We start from the raw sequence: 18,893 nt of genomic DNA on the forward strand, positions 1-18,893 counted from the left end.
GATGATGATAATAATAATAATGATGATAATAATAACAACAATAGAAATAGGTAGGGGTGTAATAATAGGGGTAATATGTGTGAACAGCCAAACAGTTCCCACATATTTACCCCTATTATTACACCCCTATCTATTTTACTTTTAAGAGTAAAATATTGCATTACTATATATTTAGATAATGTGCCCAAACTTTGACTAGTTCTGTATTTCTATGTTAGATGTGCAGGTTTATAGCACACATTAGGCAAACTCCTCTCATGATTGTCTTGTGCCTCTCACAATTGCATTTTTACAATTGTTTACATTTGTCTTCATGTTTCTATTATTTCTTGTGAAGGAAATTTGAATTATGCATCAAGGAGTCACTGCTAAGTTGTTGGGGGGAAAAAACACTTTAAATTGTTTTATGAAAGGTGCTGCATGGCGTTGAACTGAAACTGCATTATGGAGTGCATAAAATGTCCATAAAAACTGCATAAATGTGTCAGTGCTGGAAATATTCTATAATGATTTCCCACAATCGTATTACAAGCTGCATAATTACAGCTGCATCATGGTGTCATTTCTTCAAGTTCAAGTCTTTCTAGCCAAGTACCTGGCAAATCAATTAGACGTTGAGACAAAGTGGATTTTAATTGCGTAAAATCTATTTAGCAAAAAGCACATTTGTGAAATAAACAGTTAGTTAGTTAAATGGTAATTCATCATTTAAACAAGCATGCATTTGAATCCCTATTTATTGATATATTGAATCAAGACCATTATCCTAATGCTTGTAATGGAGGTTCTTATCTACCTCAAACACTTAAAACTCCTGACAATTTAGAGCTGTAGTAATTAACTGTAGTAATTTGCTGACACCTTGTGTGTTACAGAGTTTCTGCCTCCGTCTCAAGAGGACATTGGAAGCATATAAACCTAAGTGGTGTAAAGATCATGAGGACTGGTCCCTTTATCTGTTCTCTCCTCAGAACAAGTAAGTATTTGCCATCTCCTAGCATCTGCTGACCAGTTTGTTCTTTCAAAGTTTCACGGTCACACCTGTAACTTTTATAATTCTGTCCTAGGTTTCGGATGATGTGTCAAAGGTTAATTTCTTACAAGATGTTTGATCATATAGTATTGGTATTCATCTTCTTAAACTGCATCACTATTGCTCTGGAAAGACCCACTATCCAGCCATCTGTAAGTTTGCTTATCCTTAATAGTCCATGTGCATCTACTATTTGAGATTGTCATGCTTACTGGATGTATGACACAGTATATCATTATTTTTTTCTCATTTCAGGAGCGTATGTTTCTCAGTATCTCCAATTATGTTTTCACTGTGATCTTTGTTGCTGAAATGACTGTGAAGGTATCATTTTTGATTTTCATATATATAAAGAGTGTTCATTCCACAAAACGATTGCACAGATGTGATATGGCTTGTGTTAAAGGTGGTGGCCCTTGGCTTCTACTCCGGGAAGGATAGTTATCTGCAGAGCACCTGGAATGTTCTGGATGGGATACTGGTCTTTGTCTCTCTCATTGACATTCTGGTCTCTCTGGCTTATGGTGGACACCGAATCTTTGGCATCCTGAGGGTTCTTCGCCTGCTGAGATCTCTGCGGCCACTGAGGTGAGTCAGTGAAAGGTCACAACGAGCCTGTCTGAGCCACAATCAATCAATGAAATCCGCTACATAGTCATTGCTCCAGTTAGGAAATAAAATGAAGGTTAGTTATTTGGTTGCATTATGTCCCGAGTCTACACCCTAAAAGCCCCTTCTCACTTACCGATCCAACTAAAGCTTGACAAAATTAAGTCTATTATCCTTGCCATTTATTGGCCAAGCGGTGGTTTATCGATCTTAACCCCTAGAGGACTGCACAGTTTTGGGCCCCTTTAGAAGTTTTGACATGCTCTGAAAAAAGCACAAATGTCAGTGGCAAAAACATCATTACACCGTATTCAGCACAAATTGGGCTACCATAATATGTTAGCAACATGTTTGTACATGCTTGTATTTTTGAGAGAATAACGTTTATGCATGTTTTTTTGAAAAAACAAAAATGTAAGTCACTGAATTAAGGCCAATATATATGTGTCAACAAGACTATTGACTAATGTGTGTTGTTGCCTAGAGTTTTTGCTTCAAACTGATGTGAGAATCATTGTGCCTGCTCATTCACATAAAACAATATATTGGTTTAAATTTTGTATGGAACTTTTTCTTTACAAAGCCCATATGCAAAGGGCTGTGAATGATCATGAATAATGCTGTGATTTAAACCTGAGAGGACAAAGAACCACATAATGAGCCACATAATGAGCAAAATAATGAATGAGCCTTTGAGTCAGGTATGTGAGAGGGAGCTAAGGAAAAAGACAAAATAAATATATTTTATTGTAGTTTATTTAGAATATAGTTAACAATATAAAGTGAGAGCCAAAGGCACATTACAAAGGCCTATTATATTTTAAATTATCAAAAGATTTGACATTACTGTTTTTTATTGCTTTTGAAAGAAGTCTCATGCTAAAAAAAAGTTATATCTTTACAGTAATAACATTGAACACAATTCAGTATTCAGTAAATACAAATAACTGAATAATTGGTCATGATGAATGTTATAAGTAAACAGTGCAATTTAAAACAATGCAATTATGGTTTCATAGAGTATAGGGTGAATTCAGGATTTAGGGTCATTTTCAATGGCAAAAATGTTCGGAATCCTTTGATTTTGTAAAATATCTGATGCACACAATTCTCAAATATCATTTCGAGTTTCGGTTCAATTATGACACGCGTCGGCGCCTATTATAGGCTATTGTCTGCTATATTTTCTTCTTATTTATTAAATCCAGGAAATTGGCTGATGAAACATTGATTAAAATTATGATACAATTTATACAAACGAAATTCACTTTAAAGAAAGGCTTTCTACAAAACAAAATAAATTATAACAGGCTATAATTTTTTCACATAAATATAAAACAAAATACGTTTTAATGGCTACAACAAGTAGCCTATTATACACAAAAGAGATGGTGCAGATCGCACATCATGTTTGTTTTCTTTATTTTGCAAAAAGCACAACATTTTGTTTTTATTGTGAGTATACACAAATAAAAGTAGATACTTAACAGAGTTATTTGAGTTTCTTTGGCACTGATAAGAAAAAGATTTAGGTGGTCACGCTAGCGTGATCTTCGACCTCTAGGGGTTAAAGGTCACCCAGTCTATTATTGTACCATTACATAAATGTTACTGCAATTCAAACATGTTGAAATAGGTTGTATCTTTGCGTCACCTAAATAGAGTGATAAGTCGCGCTCCTGGACTGAAGCTGGTGGTGGAAACGCTAATAACGTCGCTGAGGCCCATTGGGAACATTGTGCTGATCTGCTGTGCCTTCTTTATTGTCTTTGGCATTCTTGGGGTTCAGGTAATTGCTTCAACTGCAACACACTACATGGTTTTCAACAGAAATATAAGTTGTTTTTTTGATAACATAGCATTGATATTATCCATCACAGCTCTTCAAAGGAAAGTTTTACCGTTGTGAAGGTGGCGACACCAGAAACATCACCAAAGAGACTGAATGTACTGAACCATACAAATGGATTAGAAGAAAGTACAACTTTGATAACTTGGGACAGGTAACATCACTAGACATTATTCATTGGTTTGGACACATTGAAGCACAATAACCCTGTTGGGGAAAAAAAACAGCATATGCTGGTTAGGTATGTTTTAAAGCATGGCAGCTGGTTTCAGATGGTTTAAGCTGGTCAAGTGCTGGTCCTAAAATGGTTCTAAGAAACTAGCTCCAGCTCAGGACCAGCTTAAACCAGCTCAGGACCAACTAAGGACCAGCTCAAACCAGCTGCCATGCTTCAAAACATACCTAACCAGCATATGATGTTTTTTTCTACAGGGAAAGCAACTGGATGAGTGAAAAAGTGAGATCATGTTGCCTTTTCATTTTATAGGACCTCCAGAAATGTTTTTCTGATGTAATATTACCAGACTGTCACAATGAACGAATGATGATTTTGCTGACGGTTACTGTCTCTTTTCCACAGGCTCTCATGTCACTGTTTGTGCTCTCCTGTAAGGACGGATGGGTCAATATAATGTATGATGGGTTGGACGCTGTTGGAGTGGGCCAGCAGGTTTGTATCTGCTTTGCTCATTCTAGCCAGTGCTGTTTCAGTTTTTATAAATTCACATGACTTTTCTAATTTGTCATATGATGGATGTGTCCTCTATCTTCCTGTCCTTCACGCCTGCAGCCTAAGCGAAATCACAACCCCTGGATGCTCCTCTACTTCATCTCTTTCCTGCTGATCGTCAGCTTTTTTGTACTGAACATGTTTGTGGGAGTGGTGGTGGAGAACTTCCACAAGTGTCGTCAGGACCAGGAGGAAGAGGAGGCGCGTCTGCGTGAGGAGAAGAGGCAGAAACTGCTGGAGAAAAAGCGCAGGAGTAAGGAGAATTGCGGGTCTGGTCGGTAGTCTATTTTTCTGAGCACTGCCTGCTTCCAGAGCCTGAGAGAGAAAGCGAGATCATTTTTTTTTTAAAAAGGCAGAAGCAGTCATAAGGCTGAGTAAATAAAATAAAAAACGTGCACATTTTGGCACCAATCTAATGTCAGCCTTGGATTGTGATGGACTGCAGCATGTTCCTGCATGAGATTTCCCGCAACGCCTGCATGACAAGCCAACAGAGGAAGTTAGCACAGTGCATATGGGGTCAGCATCAAGACCAAAGCAGCAGCGCGTCCTCCTATAAAAACATAGTGTGGTCGGTTAATAGAAGACAGTTTTATTTTAAATAGAAGATTGAACTAGCACTAATTAGGACTGTTCGTTTAACGTGTTCATTTTGTGTTCATTTTCCTACCATCAGAGCAATTCAAGATTGTAATACCAACCTTGAGTGTGTAGAGTCAACACACCTCAGTAAACCAAACTTACCGAGAACAGGCAGCACAAAGTGAGCAAGAAGCCATTCGCACATTCGTGCATGCAAAAGCAGTTTTCAAAGTTTGCGACTTTGAAACTTGGAAAGTTGCTTTTAATACAATAGAACCATGGCACAATATGCAGCGCAATGGCCAAATATGTCAGTCTGTATGTGTACTTAGAACAAGAGCACATCCTGTGTGAATGTCCACCAAGTCTACACTGTTCAAAACTGTTTGGGGTCGGTAAGATTTTTTTATGTTTTTGAAATAAGTCTATTATGCTCACCAAGGCTACATTTATTTGATTAGAAATGGTAATACTGTGGAATATTATTACACTTTGAAATAACTGTTTTCTGTTTGAAAATGTAGCTATATTCCTGTGATTTTAAAAGCTGAATTTTCAGCAGCCATTACTCCAGTCTTCATTGTCACACGATCCTTCAGAAATCATTCTAAAGAAATATTTTTGATTAGTATTAATGTTGAAAACAGTTGTGCTGCTTAATATTTTTGTGGAAATCATAAAAAAACAGGATTCTTTGATTTAATAGAAAGTAAAACATTCATAATGTTACAAAATATGTTTTATTTCAAATTCCTTTGAACTGTCACTTTTATTCAATTCAATGCATCCTTGCTGAATAAAAGTATTTTTTAGTACTGACCCCAAACTTTTAAATGGTAGTGTATATCGGACAGATTGACAAACTGGACCATAGGCCAGTGATCACAGACTTATGATCAGTGACACTGAAATAAAATTCACAATGTATTGACTTCTAAAGCTATTTTTTTTTTTTTAATGTACTCCTCTGCCACAGTCATGTCATGCCTTTGATTTGTCTTCATTTGGTGGCTTTTCTAAGCAAATATTGCTAAATTAATTGAATTGAATTAATCTGCGAATGATTTAAAATAAAATATAATACCTAGTAGTAATGCATCCAGAGGGTATTGAAAAACTCAAAGGGAGGACATGGAACTATGACGTGAGAGGAGGCGGTTGCTCCGTGGCGATAATTGAAATGGGGTGGGGGATGTGTGCGCTGAACTCAAACATATGTAAAAGGCCATCAAGTTACATCGTATTATCCAGTCAGATCAGAAATTGTTAGTTGGCTATGGTCTGACTGTCTGCCTTAATCAGTTTGGCACACTGAGGGCACTATTAGTGTTGTCTGGTTCACTTCTGTGGGCATTAAGGACTCTGAGAATGCAGGCCATGATTTTACGTGACAAAACGAATAAATGTGAAGAAGTGCTTTCTTTGTTTAAGCACCATGCCTGCCAGGGCAAAGCTTCCTGATAAATGATCTTTAGCATAAAAGCTGGCATTTTTATCCACGTTTGTCACACTTGGCTCCTCTAGCCTTTACTGCAGTCAGGGGATTAATCGTGTATGTGAGTTTGACTTATAGTACTCATAGCTGAGTCCATAGCAGTTGAGTTTTATTTCCCTGGATCTATTCAAAGAGCCCCTCAATGCATTCATCTGGGATAGATTGAAGGACGTCTCACAAAACAGTCCTCACAACACAGAGTGGGCAGGGTAGGAAAGAAAAGAAGGCAAATATTTGAATGCATGGTGTTTCTTCAACTTTGGCCATGTGGACTTTAGACTAAGAAAATAGTCTTGTAGAACACATTTGTCATATTATCCTTTTTTGTTATCAAGTATTGAAAATTCTTACCATATCGCAAATTATGTATTCAGTAGTATTCTGTAATGTAATATTTTAATTAAAATGGCATATTCATTTGACTTTGTTTAGGCTAATTATATGGCTAGCATTTTATGCATCCTAAATACAATTAAATAATAGTTTCACACTTTTGCATAATTTGACCATTTTAACTGGAAAATATTATTCTCATAAGTGAGATGTAGCTAAATGTTTTGCTCAATTATACACACAGTATAATTTGTTAAGATGGTCACATTTGGGACATAAGTTGAAGGAACATCCCAATATACAACATCCAAATAACATCTGTAGATCTGTCCATCATCCAGCCTCGCATGGAATCTGCTCCCACAGAATGCCTCAAATTTAGAATATACCACTCTTGGTATATTTATGAGCTCATTTATTAAATATTGTGGCTAATTTGCTAATAAAGCGTTTAACTATCATTAAGAATACAGTAAGTTCAGATGAACTCATTTAATATTCTGCAAAATTCAGCAGATTTTCTCCAAATTCAGAGCAGAAAATGTGGGAAATATTCACAGATTCCATATGGGCCTGCCATAATCCAATCATATTCAAAGACGAGCTGTTTCTGTGTGTAACTGTAAAAGACTTTCAAGGTGGCCATAAGTGTCGTATCTGCTAGGGGGAGATGTTCCATGTAATTGTTATGCTCTACCTGCATGTTTAACTCAGATATTCAGTAGCTCAAATGGCTTCTCTCTTGGCATATGGTATTTAACTGTAAACATGCTTTCATGGCAGACTCAGAAAGATGGATTCAAACTCAAATCAATTTTATGGTTGTCATGTCCAATGTATCACACACAGTACAACTAACCGATAAACAGTCACCTCTGAGCTCTCCTTGGTAAACACTCAATATGTCCCAGTCACCGGTGCTACTCACAGAAGTCCTTTCATATGTTCTCCCACACACTGTCATGTTTACAACGGCATGTTCACCAAAGCAGCATGCTTGAAACCCATGAAGGCACAAGTGCTGCATGAGAGAACTAAACGGAGAGCACAGTGATGGCAAGATAAAGTTCTGGTCCTCTCTGCAGCAGTCGTCCCCTCACACCCAGTGCCTTTTGCCTCTGCATCAGTGATTTGGTTTATCTGTATTTACCCTGCGCTGACTGTTCTGTGCTGTCTGTCTGTGTGACTGTATCAACAGAGGCACAGCAGAGACCGTACTATGCAGATTACTCTCCAGCCCGGCTCTACATCCACACACTGTGTACCAACCACTACCTGGATCTCTTCATCACCTGCATCATCGGCATCAATGTGGTCACTATGTCTGTTGAGCATTTCGATCAGCCTCAGGTGAGTCTGGGAACACTTCAAACGCATCTTGATTTGTTTGATCTAGTGAGCAACTGTTGCATAAAGTTCATCATTTGAAACCTATTCTGTTGGAAAGTGTTTATTCTCTTCTTTAAAATAAATGACACCTGGTTTATTATTTTTATGTAATGCAAATGTATATAAATTCAAAGGCATTTGTGCATTATTAAATGTGGTTTAAGTCTCAATATGCTACTTTCTTATAAATTCTACTACATTAAAACTGATGAGATCATTGCTCCGTTCTCCCACAGTACCTTGAAGAGGCATTGAAATACTGCAACTATGCCTTCACCATCGTCTTCGTAATTGAGGCTTTGCTCAAACTTGTGGCATTTGGTTTTCGGAGATTCTTCAAAGACAGGTATTGTTGCCTTTATGGCTCTAATGTGAATACCCTGTAAATAATTTTAACAATGGATGTCTATATGGTACTGAAGACGTTTCTAGATGTAAAATCAGTATTCACGAGTGCTTATTAGGGTCGGTATATACATTACATTCTCATTAACATTTTATTTTTCACTAAGCCATCTTATTCTAATTCTTATCCTGATACTAAAGTCAATTTAAGGAGGTATTTGGGGAGTCTTGTCAGTCTCCAAACCCTCCGTCCCTTATCATAGACTCTCTTTGTGCAGTGGATGAACTTGTTTTCTTAGATAACTGTAGTCATGCTGTAATTTGCAAGTGCTTAACCCAAAAAAGTTAAAGGTATAGTTCACAAAAAAAAGGAAATTCTGTCATCATTTACTCAACCTCAAGGTGTTCCAAGCTTATATGAATTTCTTTTTTTGGCTGAACACAAGAAGATATTTTGAAGAATATGGGGAACTAAACAGTTGATGGACCCCGCTGACTAATAGGGGGAAAAAATACGATGGAAGTCAATGGAGTCCATCAACGGTTTGGTTACCGACATTCTTTAAAATATCTTCTTTTGTGTTCAGCAGAACAAAGAAATTCATACAGGTTTGGAACAACTTGAGGGTGAGTAAATGATGACAGAATTTCCTTTTTTTGGTGAACTATACCTTTAACTTTTTTGGGTTAAGCACTTGCAAATTACAGCATGACTACAGTTATCTAAGAAAACAAGTTCATCCACTGCACAAAGAGAGTCTATGATAAGGGACGGAGGGTTTGGGGACTGAAAAGACTCCCCATATACCTCCTTAAATTTACTTTAGTATCAGGATTAGAATTAAAATTCATTTTTGGGTGAACTATTCCTTTAATTAAAGACTCCATCAGCTTTGTGTACAGCTAAATATATGTTTATATTCATTCATAGACTGACTGTTACTCAGAACAGACAGAAAATGTCTATCAAAAATATGTGTACTTTAAGGGTTAGTTCACCCAAAATTGACAAATATGTCATCATTTACTGACCCTCATGTCATTCCAAACCACTAAGACTTTCATTCATGTTCAAAATACAAATTAAGGTTTTCTAATGCCCGTCTATTGACAGTCCATTCAACTACAACTTTTTCACATAAAAAATGTTATAAAAAGATTGTAAAATAAATCTATATGAATTGAGTGGTTTAGTCCAAATTTTCTAAAGAGACTTGTTCACTTTATATGATGAACAGATTGAATTTAGGCTTTTAATTCCACAAATTATGTGACGTACACATCAGTTGTGGTAAACAGAAGCTTAAGCTTGTTCGTTTGACGTGCCAGAACCAATGAGATTCATTCTTGTGTATTAAGGCCCGTTCACACCAAGAACGATGACTATAAAGATAACGATAAAGATATAGTTCTAAATATAAAAGAATAGCAGAGTCCACACCCCAGCTAAAACAATATCGTTGGAATCACTTTCAGAGCGTTTTTTTTCCCAGCTGATTAAATTATAAAAGCATTGACAACCAATCAGAATCCACCAGACTTTAACAAGCTTGAGATCTGTTCATCATATAAAGCCGTCGTTTCTCTTCAGAAAATTTTGACTAAACCACTCGATTCATATGGATTAGTTTTACGATCTCTTGAACTAGGGTGTGGTAGATTAAAATGTGGATTAAGTAAATCTAAGGGTGCTTTCACACTTGGTTCGATTACATGTTCCGAACCCTGAATTTGATTGCTCCCCCAGCTCCCACTGGATTGTGTTCTCATTATATTATTTGAGTCTGAACCGCGATACAATTGCATCAGCAAAACAGTAGCTGTTTACCCCTCCTGCAACAAAATGCATAACGGTACTCACCTCACTTTTATGTTGTGGTTTTTGAAGTTTTGGCTTTGGTTTCAAAGCATCAGCACATAACAGCACTCGCATCTATCTGCCGTGAATGTACTGCCAAAGAGCGCAGGAGTCTAGGAAAAAAAATACACATTCTCTGCTTTCAGTGAGTCAGTCCCGCTTGTCATGAAAGTGAGTGAGAACACACACAAACACATTTTTAATCAAATCATCAATAGCGGTTCACTTCTATGATTTCATATGAGCAGGGAATCATACCAGAGTTTACATGAACCGTACCCCAGACCACCCTTTTTATGCGGACTCGGACGGTTTGTGGGCGCGCACCCCAGTTTGGAAACCAGCGTTCATATCATCCAAACGAATCGAACTCTGACGTCAATCGAACCTGTGTGCGCACCAAAAGTGCTTGTGTGATTATTGTGTTATCCATATCTGCAGTTTTTTGGCAATATTATAAATATAACTGTTATAACAACACCTAATCAAGTATTTCAATCCTAAAATGAATTATGTATACAGTATTATCACAAGACAACTTCACTAACCTCTCGAACACATTGTAAAACACCTCTGTAATTAAGCGTGACAGTGTGATTAAGTCATGTTTTAATATGTGGCGTCTGATGTCATGCATAGGGAATGGGATGAATCATTTGTTTCAGTTAAATGAAACATGCTAAATTAAAAGGAGTCGTGATCCCTGTTGTTTGTCATTAATCTCACATTAGCACATGTTACAGGTGCAATCATCCGTATGTTGTTGTATTTGCAATATGCTTATAAATCTGTGTACGGTTTGTTTGCTCAGCTTGCTTAATGTTCAGACACCGATTAGCTAAATGACATGCAGTGCTGGATGTCGTATTTTAACTGTATGATGTTTTAATGTGTTGGCAGATGGAACCAGCTGGATCTAGCCATAGTCCTGCTCTCTATCATGGGCATCACACTGGAGGAGATCAAGATGAATGCAGCGCTGCCAATCAACCCCACCATCATCCGCATTATGAGGGTGCTAAGGATAGCTAGAGGTACTGCAGTCTTTTAGCTTCTTATTTTTTTTCATAGACCATACAAAATGTATTTGTGTAGTCTATTACAAATGGATGTGTTTTTCTGTGCTTTTGCCCAACAGTACTGAAGCTTTTGAAGATGGCTACAGGCATGAGAGCCCTGCTGGACACAGTAATGCAAGCTTTACCACAGGTACTTAATTTTGTGGGGTTTTATATTCATTCATTCGTTTGTTTTTTCCTCTTTTAATTAATTCAATAATTAATTAATATAAATGTGTTTTTTTATAATAATATTTATTATACATTTATATTGAATTAATTTTTTTATGTAAATACTTTCATTTATATTATTTTATTATTTGAATTATATTATACGTAGATGAGATATATATACAGTGGCAAGAAGAAGTATGTGAACCGCTTGCAGAATCTGTGAAAATGTGAATAATTTTAACTAAATAAGGGGGATCATACAAAATGCATGTTATTTTTTATTTAGTACTGTCCTGAATAAGATATTTTACATAATTTTTTTTTACATATAGTCCACAAGACGAAAAAAAAAAGCTGAATTCATTAAAATTACCCATTCGAAAGTTTATGAACCATTCATTCTCAATATTGTGTGTCGTTCTCTGGATGATCCACGGCTGTTTTTTTGTGATGGTTGTTCTTGAGTCCCTTGTTTGTCTTGAGCAGTTAAACTGCCCAATGTTCTTTAGAAAAATCCTCCAGGTCCTGCAAATTCTTCAGTTCCCTTTCGTTCAGTCACTACGACGTAACGTTAGTGACTAACGAATGGGGGTTTCGCTTAGAAGCCTATCAACTTCGAGTTTTGAGAAAACGCCCAATGGTGTGCCAATGCCATGGGGCATGCGGAATTTGCATACGTAGCTCCGCCTCACTGCGTGAGTATATAAGGAAGTACGAGGCAATATCGCATTATGTTTCTGCTTTCGGAGCCAAGAGTACCTACCTCTTCACTCCTACAGCCTTCTGAGACTCTGTCAGCTTCTTCGAGACGAGCAGCTTTCCAGTCGGTGTTGGTGTGACGGCGCGTTCCAGTGATCGCATACTTCCTGCCTGCTGATCTGTGCAGTGGTCTGCATCCAGCTGGTGTGTGTTTCCCTGGGCGCTTCGGCATCGACTGTGAAGTTTCCTCTCACAAAAGAGCTTGCACGTGACGCGTCCTTTTCAGGATGTTTCGTCCGTGCACTTCTGGGTGCGGTAGATCGCTTTTTTCTTTCGACGGGCACGAGCGCTGTGTGACGTGTTTGGGCTTTCAGCACGCTCAGGCAGCGCTCGTGGATTTCTCATGTTCTCTCTGCGGGAACCTGGCCATCTCAGTGCTACGATCGAGACTCCGTGAATTCCGTGCTGATGCCGGAACGAGAGTCCCCTCCGTCCCCCCCCAATCTGCGGTCTCCTCTGGAGGCGGCACTTTGGCTGGTGACCAGGGTGATCTGAGGGTGACGGTGTGGAATAAAGCTCCGACGCTAGTTCCTCGGCCCACACCCCCCTCTCAGGCACTTGACCCGGCCCGCGCTCAGGCGTCTACATCGGGGCCGGCTCCTGCTGTCCCGACTGTGGCGTTTGGCGCGGCGGAGGAGGAAGTGATGTCTATCGCCGCATCACAAGGTGGGCTGGAGTCATCTGAGGATGAGGATTCGGCTGTGCTGCCACCTTCGGGTGTCCCAGCATTGCCCGAGTCGGACCCAGAGTTGACAGCCATGCTCTCTCGGGCCGCCGCAGCGCTTGGACTGGAGTGGAACCCTCCGCCTCAGCCCGAGCGTTCGCGGTTGGATGATTGGTTTTTGGGGGCGGCGCGTTCGGACACCCGTCCGGCCGCTCCTCCAATACCTTTCTTCCCCGAGGTGCATGAAGAGGTCGCGCGTTCCTGGAAGGCCCCGTTGTCTTCCCGTGAACGTTTGGCGGCCTCTTCCGCCTTCACCTCTCTCGATGGAGCCGCGGCTCATGGGTACACTGGGGTCCCCCCAGTCGAACGTTCTGTTGCGATGCAACTGTGTCCACAGAGCGCTTCGTCCTGGCGTGGTGACCCAAAGCACCCCTCCAAGGCCTGTAGGTTTTCGTCATCTCTGGTGGCGAAGTCCTATATAGCTGCGGGGCAGGCCGCCGCTTCTTTGCATACCATGGCAACTCTTCAGGCTTACCAAGCCAAGTTGCTGTGCGATATGCACGAGAGAGGGGCTGATCCAGGGCTCAGCAATGAGTTGCGTGCCGCCACCGACCTCGCTCTCCGGGCGACGAAGGTGACCGCACGCTCCCTGGGTCAGGTGATGTCCACAAATGTGGTCCAGGAGAGACACTTATGGCTCAACCTGTCTGATATGCGCGACGCCGAGCGAACACGTTTCCTCGACGCCCCCATATCACAGGATGGGCTATTCGGCGGAGCGGTCGAGAGCTTCGCCCAACAGTTCTCGGCCGCTCAGAAGCAGACTGAGGCAATAAAATACATCCTGCCCCGGCGGTCAGCTGCTGCCTCCACCCCACCGCCCGCGCAGGTGCCTCAGCCTGCTCGCCGCCGAGGACGTCCTCCCGCGGCTTCCTCCGCCTCTGCGCCACCCAAGCAGCAGCCTCCACCCGGGCCGCGCAGAGGCAGCCGCAGGAAGGCGTCCCAGTCCGCTCCAGCCCCGCAGCCCGCGAAGAAACGCCAGGCTAAGCGGCGCTCCTGATGCGGACGGCTCAGGGATGGGCAGTTCTTTCCAGGAGACGGCGGCAGGGCCGCTCCTTCCCCCGGTGGAGGGCCGGGGGAGAATCTTTTGTTCAGCTGCTGGCCCCCGGGTCAGCAGCACCCTAATGTGGTTAAAGAAAGAACTGACAAACCCATCCCTGAGCCCCCAGAGATCGGTGACGGCAGTGCGCGCCACCCTCGGGTCACGCCACTCTCGTCCCTCTCTGTCGCCAGCCCCCTGGCAGAGCAGACCCCCGTGGAACGCGAGTCCTTCCCTGGTCTCCTCTGTCAGGGCGCAGCCGTTAACCGTGCTCCGACCCGGGGACGCCCAACAGCCTCCCCTGTCCGCGCCGGTAACGCTGCCTCGCTGCCCCACCCGGGGTACGCCTACTGTCCGTATGACCCCGTTGGTGCAGTCTCTGGAAGCCTGGCTTCAGCTTCCGGGGCTGTCCCGCTGGGTTGCCCGGACCGTCAGGCTCGGCTACGCGATTCAGTTCGCGCAGGCTCCTCCCCGTTACAGGGGAGTCCGCTATACCATGACCGGGGCCCATGCCCCCGTCATGCGTGCGGAGATTGCCACTCTACTGGCGAAGGGTGCGATCGAGCCTGTCCCTCCAGCCGAAATGAGGTCGGGGTTCTACAGCCCCTACTTCATTGTACCCAAGAAAACCGGTGGGTTACGGCCAATCCTGGACCTTCGCATCTTGAACCGATCCCTTCACCGGCTTCCGTTCAAGATGTTGACTGCGAAACGCCTTTTCGAATGCGTTCGTCCGGACGATTGGTTTGCAGCGATCGACCTGAAGGACGCCTACTTCCATGTCTCCATCCTTCCTCGACACAGACCGTTCCTACGGTTTGCTTTCGAGGGGCGGGCATACCAGTACGCAGTTCTCCCATTCGGGTTATCTCTGTCCCCTCGCGTCTTCACGAAGATCGCCGAGGCAGCCCTTGCGCCCCTTTGGCAGCACGGGGTCCGCATCCTGAACTACCTCGACGACTGGCTCATACTAGGCCACTCTCGAGAGCAGGTTTGCGGACACAGAGATCTGGTTCTCCACCACTTAACCCGTCTGGGCCTTCGGGTCAACTGGGAGAAGAGCAAACTCTGCAGAGGATCTCTTTTCTCGGTATGGAGATCGACTCGGTCGCCATGTACGCGCAGCTTTCGAGCGAGCGCGCGCAGTCTCTGCTGACTTGCCTCCGACAAATCGAGAGCAAGAATGCGGTTCCACTGAAACTTTTTCAGAGGCTCCTGGGGCATATGGCATCTGCAGCCGCGGTAACGCCGCTCGGATTGCTTCATATGAGACCGCTTCAGCACTGGCTTCGCGATCGAGTCCCGAGATGGGCATGGCAGTCTGGCACGCTCCGGATCCAAGTGACTCGGGCCTGCTTACAGACACTCACCCCGTGGTCGAACCTCAGCTTTCTACGGGCCGGTGTGCCCTTAGAACGAGTTTCCAGGCATGTTCTCGTATCGACGGATGCCTCTGCCACGGGCTGGGGTGCCATGTGCAATGGACAAGCAGCCGCGGGCTCCTGGACAGGACCCCAGCGCCTCCTGCATGTCAATTGCCTCGAGTTGCTGGCAGTACGGTTCGCCCTGCACCGCTTCCGAGCGTTGCTGAAGGGTCAACATGTGCTCGTCCGGACAGACAACACGGCCGTAGTAGCGTACATCAACCACCAGGGCGGTCTACGCTCCCGCCGCATGTCTCAACTCGCCCGCCATCTCGTCTTATGGAGTCAGAAGCGCCTGAGGTCCCTTCGTGCTGTCCATATTCCGGGAGTCCTGAACCACGCAGCCGACGAGCTCTCGCGGTTTCAGCCTCTCCCGGGAGAATGGAGACTCCATCCCCGGACGGTTCAGCTGATTTGGGAACAGTTCGGCGACGCACAGGTAGACCTGTTTGCCTCCCACGACTCTTCCCACTGCAGCCTGTATTATTCCCTGACCGAGGGCACGCTCGGCACGGATGCACTGGCGCACAGCTGGCCGCGGGGCCTACGCAAATATGCGTTTCCCCCAGTGAGCCTACTCGCACAGCTTCTGTGCAAGATCAGGGAGGACAAGGAGCAGGTCCTTTTGGTCGCCCCGTACTGGCACGGCCGGACCTGGTTCCCCGAACTCATTCTCCTTGCGACAGCCCCTCCCTGGCCTATTCCTCTGAGACCGGACCTCCTTACTCAGAGACGGGGCACCCATTGGCACCCGCGTCCCGACCTTTGGAACCTCCACGTGTGGCTCCTAGACGGGACCCGGCAGGTTTGAGTGGCCTACCACCTACGGTGGTCGCCACCATCACTTCCGCTAGGGCAGAGTCCACTCGGCATGCCTATGCGTTGAAGTGGAACCTCTTCGTCACCTGGTGCTCTTCCCGCCAAGAAGACCCCTGGAAATGTCCGATCGGGTCCGTGCTTGAGTTTCTCCAAGAGGGGCTGGAGCGAAGGCTGTCTCCCTCCACCCTCAAGGTATATGTGGCCGCAATATCTGCCCACCACGATCTCTTGGAGAACAAAAAGGTAAGTCAGCACGACCTGGTCATCAGGTTCCTGAGGGGAGCTAGGAGACTGAATCCTCCTCGCTCTCCTCTCGTACCCTCTTGGGACCTCGCAGTAGTACTAACTGCTCTGCAGAGACCTCCCTTTGAGCCTTTGCGGTCGGTCGATATTAAGTTTCTGTCTATGAAGACGGCTCTGCTGACCGCATTGGCCTCAGTCAAGAGGGTCGGGGACCTGCAGGCATTTTCGGTTGACGAAGCATGCCTGGAGTTCGGGCCGGCTAACTCTCACGTGATCCTGAGACCCCGGCCTGGATATGTGCCCAAGGTTCCCACCACTCCGTTCAAGGACCAGGTGGTGAACCTGCAAGCGCTGCCTTTGGAGGAGGCAGACCCAGCCTTGGCATTGCTCTGTCCAGTACGCGCTCTCCGCGCCTACGTAGACATGACGCAGTGTTTCAGGACCTCAGACCAGCTCTTTGTCTGTTATGGTGGAGAGCGGAAGGGAAGTGCTCTCTCAAAGCAAAGGCTGTCTCACTGGATAGTGGACACCATTGCTTTGGCTTACCAGCAGCAAGGCCGACCATGTCCCCTTGGTGTGAGGGCACACTCCACCCGGAGTGTGGCTTCCTCTTGGGCTCTAGCGCATGGCGCCTCGCTAGCAGACATCTGCAGAGCTGCAGGCTGGGCGACACCCAACACATTCGCCAGATTCTACAATCTCCGAGTGGAGCCAGTGTCCGACTATGTACTCGCCCCCCCGAGGGGCCGGTGATGGGCCAGGCTCAGGTGTCTTCGCTTGCTCGCCACTCCACTCCACGGACTGGATACGTGCGATATTTTCCTCAGGTGAGCTCCCCGAGAGCCCTGAGCTCCTCCAGCACTGTCGACGCCGACATCAGTTCAGTCTGCCCTCTCGAGCCCAGACCCTCATGTCCGGCCAGGTGCCCCATGTGCATGGTTCCCTCCGGCGACCCCCACATGTGTATTTCACCGTAAGTCTCCGCAGTGAGCGGGTTTCTTCCCTTGGCGTGTCCCCGCCACCCCTAGGGTTAAAAATCCACCTTCGGCTGGTACCCTAGAGATCTTCCATATGCAGCCCTCTCCGGGTCATATGTGTCTCTTAAGTCCTCCCCACGGGTAGGCATCTTGGCATTCCCTCACTGGGATATGCTTCCCAGTGTACCTTGGTAATCCTGTGTTAAGTGGGAGTCCTTCGTCCGTACTAGTCTTACGACAGGGAACTCACACTTACGCAGGGCGCTGGAAGACGGCTGAGTGGCGGGATTATATTGGGACCCCCATTCGTTAGTCACTAACGTTACGTCGTAGTGACTGAACGAAAGGGAACGTCTCGGTTACGGATGTAACCCTCGTTCCCTGAGGAGGGAACGGAGACGTAACGTCCCCTTGCCACATCAGCTGTGTTGCCTGGAACGCAGGAGTTCAGTCTTGGCTCCTCAAGCAGGTAACATAATGCGATATTGCCTCGTACTTCCTTATATACTCACGCAGTGAGGCGGAGCTACGTATGCAAATTCCGCATGCCCCATGGCATTGGCACGCCATTGGGCGTTTTCTCAAAACTCGAAGTTGATAGGCTTCTAAGCGAAACCCCCATTCGTTAGTCACTAACGTTACGTCTCCGTTCCCTCCTCAGGGAACGAGGGTTACATCCGTAACCGAGACGTTTTCCAGCATCTTTAGCATATTTGAACCCTCTCCAGCAATGGCTATGATTTTGAAATCCATCTTTTCACACTGAGGACAATTGAGGGACTCAAACACAACTACTAAAAAAGGTTGAAACATTCACTGATGCTCCTGAAGGAAACACGATGCATTAAGAGCCTTATTGAAAACGTATTGAATTTGAAGATCAAGGTAAATTGTACTCAATTCGTCTTCTGGGAAACATGCAAGTATCTTCTGTTGCTTCTGAAGGGCAGAACTAAATGAAAAATATATATATTTAAACAAAATAAGAAAAATGTGGACATCTTCATCCTGTTCAAAAGTTTGTGTTTGTGTTTGTGTTTCCTTCTGGAGCATCAGTGAATGTTTGACCCTTTTTTATTAGTTGTGTTTGAGTCCCTCAATTGTCCTCAGTGTGAAAAGATGGATCTCAATATCATACAGTCCCTGCTGGAGAGGGTTCAAATATGCAAAAGATGCTGAAAAACTGAAGAATGCGCAGGACCTGGAGGATTTTTCTGAAGAACATTCGGCAGTTTAACTGCTCAGGACAAACACGGAACTCATGAACAACCATCACAAAACAAAAAAACAGCCGTGGATCATCCAGGGAACGACACACAGTATTAGGAATTAATGGTTCATAAACTTTTGAACGGGGGTTATTTTAATAAATTCAGCAATTTTTTTGTCTTTTGGACTATACGTTCGGAACATTACTAAATTAAAAATAACATGCATTTTTTATAATCTCTTT

At 44.1% G+C, this 18,893-nt stretch overlaps 1 protein-coding gene across 1 annotated transcript in view; it reads left to right on the forward strand.

Annotated features, from left to right (window-relative positions):
* The window catches only part of cacna1ha (calcium channel, voltage-dependent, T type, alpha 1H subunit a), a 140,818-nt gene that overhangs the window by 107,629 nt on the left and 14,296 nt on the right, over positions 1 to 18,893 (forward strand). Inside the window, exons 18-29 of the mRNA XM_079823823.1 lie at positions 876 to 976; positions 1,068 to 1,185; positions 1,289 to 1,357; positions 1,440 to 1,621; positions 3,305 to 3,431; positions 3,523 to 3,645; positions 4,072 to 4,161; positions 4,282 to 4,474; positions 7,830 to 7,981; positions 8,257 to 8,366; positions 11,124 to 11,257; positions 11,362 to 11,432. Of these exons, the coding sequence (XP_079679949.1) occupies positions 876 to 976; positions 1,068 to 1,185; positions 1,289 to 1,357; positions 1,440 to 1,621; positions 3,305 to 3,431; positions 3,523 to 3,645; positions 4,072 to 4,161; positions 4,282 to 4,474; positions 7,830 to 7,981; positions 8,257 to 8,366; positions 11,124 to 11,257; positions 11,362 to 11,432 (1,470 nt within the window). The remainder of the gene's footprint in view (positions 1 to 875; positions 977 to 1,067; positions 1,186 to 1,288; positions 1,358 to 1,439; positions 1,622 to 3,304; positions 3,432 to 3,522; positions 3,646 to 4,071; positions 4,162 to 4,281; positions 4,475 to 7,829; positions 7,982 to 8,256; positions 8,367 to 11,123; positions 11,258 to 11,361; positions 11,433 to 18,893) is intronic.

This window comes from Gobio gobio, assembly GCF_949357685.1.
Source record: "Gobio gobio genome assembly, chromosome: 1".
Classification (NCBI taxonomy): Eukaryota; Metazoa; Chordata; class Actinopteri; order Cypriniformes; family Gobionidae; genus Gobio; species Gobio gobio.